Source organism: Tyto alba, unplaced genomic scaffold, assembly GCF_018691265.1.
Source record: "Tyto alba isolate M040663 unplaced genomic scaffold, T.alba_DEE_v4.0 Super-Scaffold_1, whole genome shotgun sequence".
NCBI classification, from domain to species: domain Eukaryota; kingdom Metazoa; phylum Chordata; class Aves; order Strigiformes; family Tytonidae; genus Tyto; species Tyto alba.
Window position 1 is genome coordinate 36,450,396 of NW_024881261.1, and position 9,905 is coordinate 36,460,300.

The window sequence follows — 9,905 nt, forward strand, 5'->3', positions numbered from 1 at the left end:
CGCCGGCCCGGTCCGCCATCCTGCCCGTTTGCGTTGCGTAGGTTTGGAGCTCGGCGGCCGGTCGGGAGGCGAGGAGGAGCTTTCTTCCCGGCTGGAGCTCCTGTCGGGGCGCGTCGAGGGGTTGTGCGAGGGTCTGCGGGTGAGTGAAGGGGGGGAGTAGCGGGCTGAGCGAGCCCTAGCCGGGCCCCTCCCGGCGTGCCCGCGGGCAGGGTGGCGATACCGAAGGAGGCCCGGGCGGTGAGGCGGGCGGGCCGGCCTTTCCGCCCCTGGGCGCGGTGCCGGGGCTGGGCCAGCGGTGCGGGAGCGGCGGGCCGGGAGGGGGGCGGGGGGGGGGGGGGGGGGAGGGGGCGGTGCGGCGCCGCTCCGCCGAGCCTCGTTCCCGAGCGCGGCCGCCATTTTGAGTGGTGGAGCTGAGGGCGGTGACGGCACCAAGAGAGCGGCGGCGGCGGCGGGGGGCTCCGGGGGGGGCCTTGAGGTTGCGCGGGCGGAGACCGAGCGGCTCGTCGGAGGCGGAGAGGTGGCGGCGGGGAGCTGGGCGGGAAGGGGTGCGGGGTGAGGCGGGAACGGGAGGGCCGGCTGTGGGAGGCGCGGTAAATGGCGCCGGGGAGCGGGCGGTGGGTCAGGGCCGCGGTTTCGGCGGGAGTCGGCGCCGTAGGCCGGAAAGGGCCGGGGGCGCCCCCGCGCCTGACGGGGCGGGCGGTGGCGCTGCTTTAGCTGTTGCGGCCTTGGCGGCCCATTGTGGGGACGGGCTCCGACCCCTCCTTCAACCACCACCACACGCACCGCCACCACCCCCCCCCCCCGCCGGCGGCTGAGGGCGGCGCGCGCACCTGCCGCCGCGCGGGAGCCAAAAACAGCCCCCCCACCCCCCCCCACCCCGGGGCTCAGGGTGCTCCTGCGGGTCCCCGGCCTGAATCGGGGCCCCCGGGGCTCGGAGCTAACCAACGCATCGCCGGTGGCGTTTCCGGAAAAGGGGGGGGGGGGGGGGGGGGAGGGTTGGGGAGGGAAAAGAAAAAAAAAAAAGAAAAAAAAAACCCGCCCAAACAAAAAAAAAAAAAAAAACAACTGGGAGCGTGGCCCGTGGCGCTTTGTTTGCAGACAAAGAAAGGCCTTGTGTTTCCACGCGGGAACCGTTGCGTGGTCCCTATCCTTTCTTCAGCTGTTACGCTTGAAAAAATAACCCTGAAATAACCGAAAAAAAAAGCCCTACGAAGGCTTAGGGGACGGATGTTCGATGTACTCTTGAGTATATAAGGTGCTTAATGTGTAGTGCCTACCCACGTGCTGCCCTCCGTCCCTACACACTCTGTCCTTTTGCAGAGTTTGAGGTGGGCTTACATGTGATAAAGTACAATTTTAAATATAACGGAAATAAAGCTCATCATCCATAATGCTAGTTATCTGAAGAAAAAAAACTGCCAGATTTCTTTTGAGGGGAGGGACTTGGATGTATATGGAACATCAACTTTTTTCCGTTTCTTTATAGGGTTTGATTTAAATAAAAGATGGACTGGAGTGGAAAACATAACGGGCCAAATGATACAACCAATGATGGGACAGTGGTACGACTTCGAGGCCTGCCATTTGGTTGCAGCAAAGAAGAGATTGTTCAGTTTTTCCAAGGTACCTCTAGTATAGTCAAAATACAGCAACCGAGTTATCTTGTCTTTTACGCCATGTTTTGCGCGTTTTAATTTGTATTGGCTGTTAACGGGGTGGATGGGAGGGATTGTGTTAAATCCGTTTATTTTAAGTAAGAATTATGCCCTGTAAATGAAGTAGAAATAACAGTAGATGTAGTAAAACACAGTATGTATCTAATTTTGTCGAGGTGGTAAACCTATTACGTATATTGGGGTAACCTGAATGTTAGCATTTGGATCGGTTAAATTACTTGATTGGGAGCTATGTTTTCTTCATGTAACTTAGGTGGCTGTATTTTTGCATAGTTTAAACAGAAAAGAAGTATGGCTAAATCCGTAAATGTTTAATGAAAGATGGTTGGATTGTTGGGTGATGGGGGAAACAAGGTGGTTTTCTTTTTCGTTGTTGTTGTTTAGATATGCTTTAAGTATTTGCTACAGATGGGAATGTTTCAGCCTTTAACACTGTTCCCCTTGATGGGGTTATTTGTCCTTGGGTTAAAGGGTTGGAAATCGTGCCAAATGGGATAACATTGACGCTGGACTACCAGGGGAGAAGCACAGGGGAGGCCTTCGTGCAGTTTGCTTCAAAGGAGATAGCAGAAAATGCTCTGGGGAAACACAAGGAAAGAATAGGGCACAGGTGGGGATGGAGAGTTTGGGATGGTGTTAAATCTTTATTTTTGGGGGTTGTGGGTCAGTAATGCTTTTGGGGGGGTTGGGGACCATTATATGGAACTGGCTGTTTTTAAGAATTTTTATAACTGATCCTAAGTTAACTTGGGAAATATACAGTAGATTGGGGGGTGGGGGAGACAGTATTGCTCTGGGTAGTTTGCTAAACTCAGAAAACTGTTTCAGTCGTTCTTGTGTAGGGTAATTGGATAAATGCTACTATAGCTAGACATTGTTTTTCAACAGTATGTTTCTCATACTGGAAAGACATGTTTTATGCCTAATTTGTACAGCTAGAATTTCCACGTAGTAATTTTTTGCCACTGTAAAGTGTTTTTGTGTATGCTTTTTTTTTTTAATACACTTAAGATTCTTACGGTTTTGAGGAGAAACTTAAGTTGTATGGTATCTCTAGTCACTTCTATTGGATTGTACGTTTAGTTATGGAAAACGTAGTGTGGCCTTTAATGATATTCCGACAGCTTATGCGTGTGTTCTTATTGGTACCTTGAAAATCCTCTTTTATTAGATATATTGAAATCTTCAAAAGTAGTAAGAGCGAAATCAGAGGATTCTGTGACATGCCAAGAAGAATGATGGGACAACAACGACCTGGACCATATGATAGACCATTAGGAGGAAGAGGGGGTTATTATGGAGCTGGGCGTGGAAGTATGTATGACAGAATGCGTCGAGGAGGTGGTGGATATGACGGTGGTATGTTTATCTAATGAATGGAGGTTCTGTTGGCAGTTTCATGTTTCTGACATCTTTGTCAAGAAATAAAGACATGGCAGTAGCTGCAGTGCCCGTTAGGTTTGACACACTCTCTCAAAAAATTCTTACTTGTAATGTATCCAAAAAATGTGACTTAGTATTTAAGATTAATGGAAATAATAAGGAAACTGTATTTTCAGCAGAATTTGGTCTCTCACTTGCATATTTCAGTCTTTACTGTATAAAAAGAACTTTACATTTACACTGTTCAGAAACCCAGGTTTAACAGTCCATAGAAGCTGTTTGCAAACTTCTGGGTGCCCAAGGACTGAAAAATTGGCTCTTGTGCATTGCTTGGTGGCTTTTCCATAATAATTCCTTTCTTTCTCTCCATTTGCACACAGGATATGGTGGCTTTGATGATTATGGTGGCTATAATAACTATGGCTATGGAAATGATGGCTATGATGACAGAATGAGGGATGGGAGAGGTAAAAAGAAAAACATTTTTTTTTAATAGTTTGGTTTAAAATATTTTTCTGTTATTTGAGTTTTAAGACAGTATTTCCAAGACAAAAAGAATGTCTTCATTAGATTATGTTGTAAAGAAATAAGCTGGTTAAAAAATGGGGGGAATTGGTGAATTTCAGGAGAAGGTCAATATGTTGCTTAGGATACCTTCTCGCTAGGAGTTTGGGTCGATGGGCGGGAGGCATGAACATCCTGCATTCAGTGACGTGAAGCGAGTGCTTTTAAAAAAGAGTAGTAAGGACTTTTCTGGCTTTTCACAATGATCCTACAGGTGTGTGGTTTTACTTGGTTTGGGTTTTTTAATAGGCATGGGAGGCCATGGCTATGGTGGAGCTGGAGATGCAGGGTCGGGTTTCCATGGTGGCGGTCACTTCGTTCACATGAGAGGACTACCTTTTCGAGCGACGGAAAATGATATTGCTAATGTAAGTACAATGGGGAAAGGGGCTTTCTGATGCCAAGAGTTTGCATGTTACTGGGTTAAAGTTCTCAAACGAGTGGTTGATAGCTCTAATACATCTGCTAACTGAAGTCATGGCTCTTTGTGTGAGTTTTACAAAGCTTAGTAGTAAATGAGCTTTTGGAAAGGTAGTGTCTGAGGTGAGGTTACTAAAGAGGTCAGCCAAACTCCGGGCTCTGTGTTTGTTTCCATAAAATGTGTATTGGGGAGAGAATGGTGGTTGTGATCGATAGCCTCGGTTTAAGGCTTTCAGAAGGTCAGCTGAAGATTGCTAATGCACATGTGGGACTTCGACTGTAGTTTGTGTGTGTGTGTTTGACTTGGGGAGGGGCGGGGTGGGGTGGGAGGGCGGCAGGGAGCTGGCTCCTGTCCGAGGGGACGGTGTCCCATTACTCCTGTGAGCTGGGGGTGGCAGATAAAAGCACATCTGCAGGATTTGGGGAATACGTTCTTGTGGCAGTATAGATGAGGTGTTTGTAGGGAAAAAAGTTTTCTTGGGACTTGAGGCCTGGTTTAAACAGCCCCCCCCTTACAGGGGCTCTCCCTCTGTTAGTTGCACCTATATATTACATACGTACAACTCCATTCTTAAGCTTGTGCTAGTTTTCTTTTTTGTGGTTTTTTTTTTTGTTGTTTGTTTTTTTGTTTATGTTTTTAAATTGATACTATGTGGCACAAAGGCTGGTGATCAGAAATACCACCCTGCCTCTGAGTCCTGTAGTAAGGAAGAGCAGCCTGATTGACAGTTTTTTTTGAATTCCATAAAGACTTGCTTTGAGAAACTTACTTGGCTCTGCTTCTTCAAAACCAGTCATAATTTTCCTTTTCCAAGATGGCATCATACTAGAACTTTCTGCTTGAAGCAATGTGTGCGGGCAGGAATCTTTGCTTTTAAAGAAAGCTCCTCAAACTCTGGAGCTCTTTGAGACGTATAATAATAATAATAGATTGTAAGTGTAGGTTGACCTAATGTTGAAGGTCCACTGTCACTAAGTAATACTTTGGAAATCAGTAATTAAATATATGCGTGAGGTAGGATGAGATGAAGTTGATGCAGTGCTCCTGTTGAATTCTGCATTAATGTGATGATTTTGTTTGTTTTTATTATTAGTTTTTCTCACCATTGAATCCTATAAGAGTTCACATTGATATTGGGGCAGATGGAAGAGCCACAGGAGAGGCAGATGTGGAATTTGTAACACATGAGGATGCAGTAGCTGCCATGTCCAAGGATAAAAACCACATGCGTGAGTGTCAGGCTTACCTGAAGCTTTCATTGCCCAGGCTTTAGCGGGCTGTAACAGAGGGTAACCTGAACAGAGAACGGTTTAAACTGCACGCAACTGAAGTTGCTGTGCAGTAAATACACAGATCGTAAGACTTTGCCAGTTTTCACATTTCCAGCTCACTTTTTGTGGGCTTCTGACTGTTGGGTATAACGTGGAGGCGGGGGGGGGGCGGGGCTGGCTCTGTATCTTTGTGCTCCTGAAACAAAGCAGAAAGTGAGGCTTTGTTGTTTCCCGCAGAACATCGATATATTGAGCTATTCCTGAATTCGACTGCTGGAGGTGGATCTGGCATGGGAGGCTATGGCAGAGACGGAATGGGTACGCACCAGTTCCGGCCTTTGCTCAGGCTTTGCCGAGCCTAACGAGTTCCAGGCTTGTAACGACGCGCTTTCTGCTTTTCAGATCAAGGTTACGGCTCTGTTGGTCGAATGGGAATGGGTAGCAATTACAGTGGCGGGTACGGAACTCCCGACGGCTTGGGCGGCTATAGTAAGTGGAAGTTCTGTTTTACACCTGTTCTGTGGAAATGTTGCTAAGGGCTGTTTGTGCTGGGCGAGGGGGAGGGCAGGGGGCGGCGCTGGGAGGAAGGGAAGCGGGGCGGGGGGCGGGGGGGAGGCTTAATTTTAAACTGTAAATGAGGTTGGGGGTCTGTGCATTTTGCTACTGCAGCAAATGCTTGTTTAGAAAAGTAGAGTATAAGTTAAGTCATCTTCAACCAACTGTTCCGTATTACCCATCACATTTTTTCTTTTTTTAAGGTATGTATGCGTGACCTTGTGTCAATTGTTTGCAGGTCGTGGCAGTGGAAATAGTGGAGGATACTATGGGCAAGGCAGTATGGGTGGAGGAGGATGGCGTGGAATGTATTGAACGATAGCCTTGCTTCTGCAAAACATCCTGGAAGAAACAGTCGCTGGTCTACTAGACTTTCTTACAAAATTTAATTTCTTTTGTATTTTAAGAACTTTATAATGACTGAAGGAATGTGTTTTCACAATATTATTTGGTAAGCAACAGATTGTGATGGGAAAATCTGTTTTCTGTAGGTTTTATTTGTTGCATACTCTGACTTTAAATAAATTTTTATATTCAAACCACTGATGTTGATACTTTTTATACTAGTTACTCCTAAGGATGTATTACATATTCAAGACTACAGTCGGTTTAAGATGTTGTACTATGGTTCAATAAAGGTGGTTGTACTGTAACTCCTATGAACACTGATTCAGTTCTATGTAATTTTGGTGTAGTGAATGAGCTGGAAAAATCCACTTGTTTAAGGGGAAAAAGGTAGATGACTAGATTAGTTTATTTGGTAACAACCTTTGCCTAAACCCTTTTGATAAGCTGTATGTAGTAACTTCTCAGCCTGGCATAAAGCTGCGGAGGCTAAAAGTCCTTGCGCCGCCCCCGCGCTTCGCTGTGCAAGGCGAGCTGGACACGGCACTTCAGCCCTGGAACGGGCCCGGGGAACTAAAACACTAGCACAGCTTTCAGCCAGCGGCAACGGGGAGTTAATTTGAAGCTATCTCTCTGCTTAGTATGTTTTTCACAACACTGCTTTGGGGAAGAGGGGAGGAGTTGGAAGCAAGACTTTTTTTTTTCTTTCATGAAATCTCTGTATCTAAATGTGGTTCAGGGGGGTTTTTTGCTGCACTGAGCTGATTTGTCTGTAGTTTAAAACTTAAGCCATTCTGGGGATGAGCTCATGAGAAGCAAAGTATCTCTAAAAGAACTATAAGCCCAAGAGTTGTTAAATACCGCACCAACCCAACACGTTGATAAAACGATTTTGTGCATTTGTGACATGTAAGATATGTAAGAAACTATTGTTTGAAGACACTTGACATACCTGATGTGTAATGAAAAAGGTATTTATTCTTCTGAGCCAGTGTGATCTCCCAAATTGACTGCTTTGTCCTCGATGCCTCCCTTCCAATGTCAAATGTGATCTTGGGTATTGAAAGTCTGTCACCTGTTTTGCTAGTACTGTGTTATATATGTAATAAATGTCTTCTTGTGGGAGAGAGGAGAATGGAGTTTATTTCACTAGAGAGCGTGTTCTTGTGTCCCAGGGACTGGAAGTAAGGGCCCAGAGGGTGAGTGCCAAGGTCTGGAATAGTCGCGGGTAGGAAGGGGCGGGGAAAAGTAGATCTTCACCTCAGGGATCTTGGAGGGCTTTGCTTTAGCTTGGTCCTCCTACAACATAGCGGGTTCTCAGGCTGTTGCTGAAGAAGTTTATGTGGTTCATAAAACCGGGCTGGCAGAGGTCAGGACGAGAATTAATCCAGCTGGAGGGAAAAAGCTCATACAGTAAGGTAGAGGGCGTGTACCCCGGGCGGGGCAGATGCCTGGGAAATGGGGGCAGCTCCGGCCCCGCTCCTTGCGCGTTTAAGACTCACCTTGCGAGAGCGGGGTGGGAGCTTTGCTTTGCGCGCGTGTCTGTAGGGCGGCTAATCCGCAAAAAGGGCCGAAGCGCGGGCCCGTCCCAGCCTGTCCCGTCCCGTCCCCGCCGCTGCGACTCCGCGCCCCGCACCCGCGGCAGCGCCCGGCGAGGAACCGGCCCGAGTCGCTTCAGCGGCGTTTGACTCGCAGAGGAGTTGGTTTTGAGGAGGAAGCCTAGGAAAAGAGATCGCTGGGTCAGGGAGGGAGGCGGAGGTTTAATCGCGCCGGCTCTCGGAGAAGCGGGGAGGAGGAAGAGCGGGAGGAGCAGCGCGTTCTTCTCTGTTCGCTTGCTAATGCCCCCGGTGCGTTCGGTCAGAGGGTGGTTTCCCAAGAAGCAAACTAGGCTGCTCTCCCACGGTGGGAGCGGTTACACTTTCTTCTGAGGGAGTCGGTGTCCCGCAGCTCTTCCCATGCTCAGTGTGAGGACGATTTAGAATCACGGAACAGGGTTTTTTATAGAAAGATAAAGATACGGGATTAACAACAGCGTGGTCCAAAACACTGCTAAAAGCAGGCCAGGTACGTAGCTTGATGCTAAGGGAAATGAACCCACGTGGAACATACGATATTCGCCCTTCTGGTCAAGGCAGAAGCTTTACTTGGAGTAAGCAAAAGCAATCTGAAATATTGCACACTACTTCAGGGATGTTTTCCCACGCAAATAGGGCAGGGCAGCGCAGCGGAGAGGAAAAGAGTGCGGTTACGTAATAGAAATTTAATTTATTGCATGTTACAGAAATGCACTATACCCTTATTTTAAAGATGGTCTATTTTTAATTTTGTTTAGTTGCATACTTCTTGAAAAATTAGTTATTAAAGCAGTATGGATTAGCATCACCTATACCCTAGATCAAGCCCTGCTGCCTCCATGCCTGCCCCACCTAAAGCCCGCTGGAGAACTCTGGGAATCCCTTCAGGAGGCACACGAGCAGCACTGGGCCTGTTACAGCATTAGCAGGGTAGCTCCCCGCTCCCCAACAAACAAGACATAATAAAACACTCTGAATTACAAATTTAAATAAAGTTGACATTATTCCCATAGTTAAGTTGCAGATGAATTAGATTTATTTTTTTCCCCAAAAGCTATTTACAGATTTACAAGTATTTGTTTTGTATTTTACAAAAAGTTACAGCAGGTAGTTTAAAAACCATTTTTCTTTACAAAAGCTACACAAGCAACTACAATGAGGCGTTAAAAAGAACAGCTGGGTTAGCTTTTAGAATATTGACTAAATGGCTATCCTCAAAAGACAAAGCTAAGCTAAACGAAGTGCAAGAACAGTTAAAAGCCCTGTTTCCCAGCCTCCCTTTTCCTGTTGGTAAGAATATTCCAAGCCCACTCCCGGGCCGGTAACGCTGCTGACGGCGCATCAGCGCTGACCAGAGCGGGGAGGTCCCACGGCCGGACCCACTGCATGAACAGTGACTAAAGGGAAGAGGGTAAATTGGTTCTAGCGCGGTGACGTGGAAGTGAGGACAGTTTATCAAAGGATGTATTTGTATTCGCCTACGGGAAGAATTAGGATTTACATTCCAGCAGAAGCTGCCATCGGTGTGAAGAGTGGCCAGACCTAGACGTACTCAAAAGTGCTCTGGAAAAAAAAATGAAGTTGAGGAAGTTTTGTCATCACCTTTCCCCGAAAGTTTGAGAAAGCTGATGACAAAACAAGGAAGAGCCTGCCTGTCCCACGCAGAAAGGACGCAGTCCCCGCTATTTAATCCCAGTCTGCTGCTAGAGGTGTACAGCGACTACAGGGACAAGCCTGAAAGCACGTGACTTAGGTGAAAATAATGCCAAGATACTTGTTCAAGGTTACAGACAACGTCAGGCAAAAATTTTGTGATGCACATCTTTTAGTGGAAACACTGATATGTCAAATGAATGGTTAATTTCAAAAAATAATTCAGCAAAATGCACTTTCCTTCATCAAGTGCCTAGAGGCACTGTTTGCCCCCTGGCTGACAGAATCTCCCCACAAACCCGCGACTACAAAGAACGCAGTTCTCCGTGCAATATTCTCGGAGGGATCAGATCTCGATAACTGAGGGGAAGTAAACAAATACAGTATTTGGCAAGAACTTCACGGACCACTGCATCAGTTGCATTACTTGTCTGAAATACAACTGAAAACTAGCTACCGCCCA

The 9,905-nt window shown here is 47.0% G+C and overlaps 1 protein-coding gene across 5 annotated transcripts; it reads left to right on the forward strand.

Annotated features, from left to right (window-relative positions):
• Positions 1 to 8: 8 nt before the first annotated feature.
• HNRNPH3 (heterogeneous nuclear ribonucleoprotein H3) lies at positions 9 to 7,342 on the forward strand. Of its 5 annotated transcripts, none has more exons than XM_032994586.2 (10): positions 9 to 139; positions 1,487 to 1,623; positions 2,148 to 2,286; positions 2,848 to 3,035; positions 3,440 to 3,526; positions 3,873 to 3,991; positions 5,138 to 5,273; positions 5,553 to 5,633; positions 5,718 to 5,804; positions 6,109 to 7,342. In XM_032994586.2, exons 2-10 carry the CDS (start codon positions 1,506 to 1,508, stop codon positions 6,183 to 6,185), a joined length of 1,032 nt encoding a protein of 343 aa, XP_032850477.1. In that variant the 5' UTR covers positions 9 to 139; positions 1,487 to 1,505; the 3' UTR covers positions 6,186 to 7,342. The 5 variants fall into 5 exon arrangements, with proteins under 5 accessions (XP_032850477.1, XP_032850478.1, XP_032850479.1 ...); XM_032994587.2 differs by having other exon boundaries at positions 2,848 to 2,990; XM_032994588.2 differs by having other exon boundaries at positions 6,074 to 6,523.
• The last annotated feature ends 2,563 nt before the right edge of the window (positions 7,343 to 9,905 follow it).

Bases quoted from the DNA above. Each gene is read 5' to 3' on its own strand.
- HNRNPH3 (XM_032994586.2), top strand. From the start codon at position 1,506: ATGGACTGGAGTGGAAAACATAACGGGCCAAATGATACAACCAATGAT. The intron at 3,527-3,872 runs GTAAAAAGAAAA...GTTTTTTAATAG, and splicing joins CAGAATGAGGGATGGGAGAG to GCATGGGAGGCCATGGCTAT. The intron at 5,274-5,552 runs GTGAGTGTCAGG...TGTTTCCCGCAG, and splicing joins CAAGGATAAAAACCACATGC to AACATCGATATATTGAGCTA.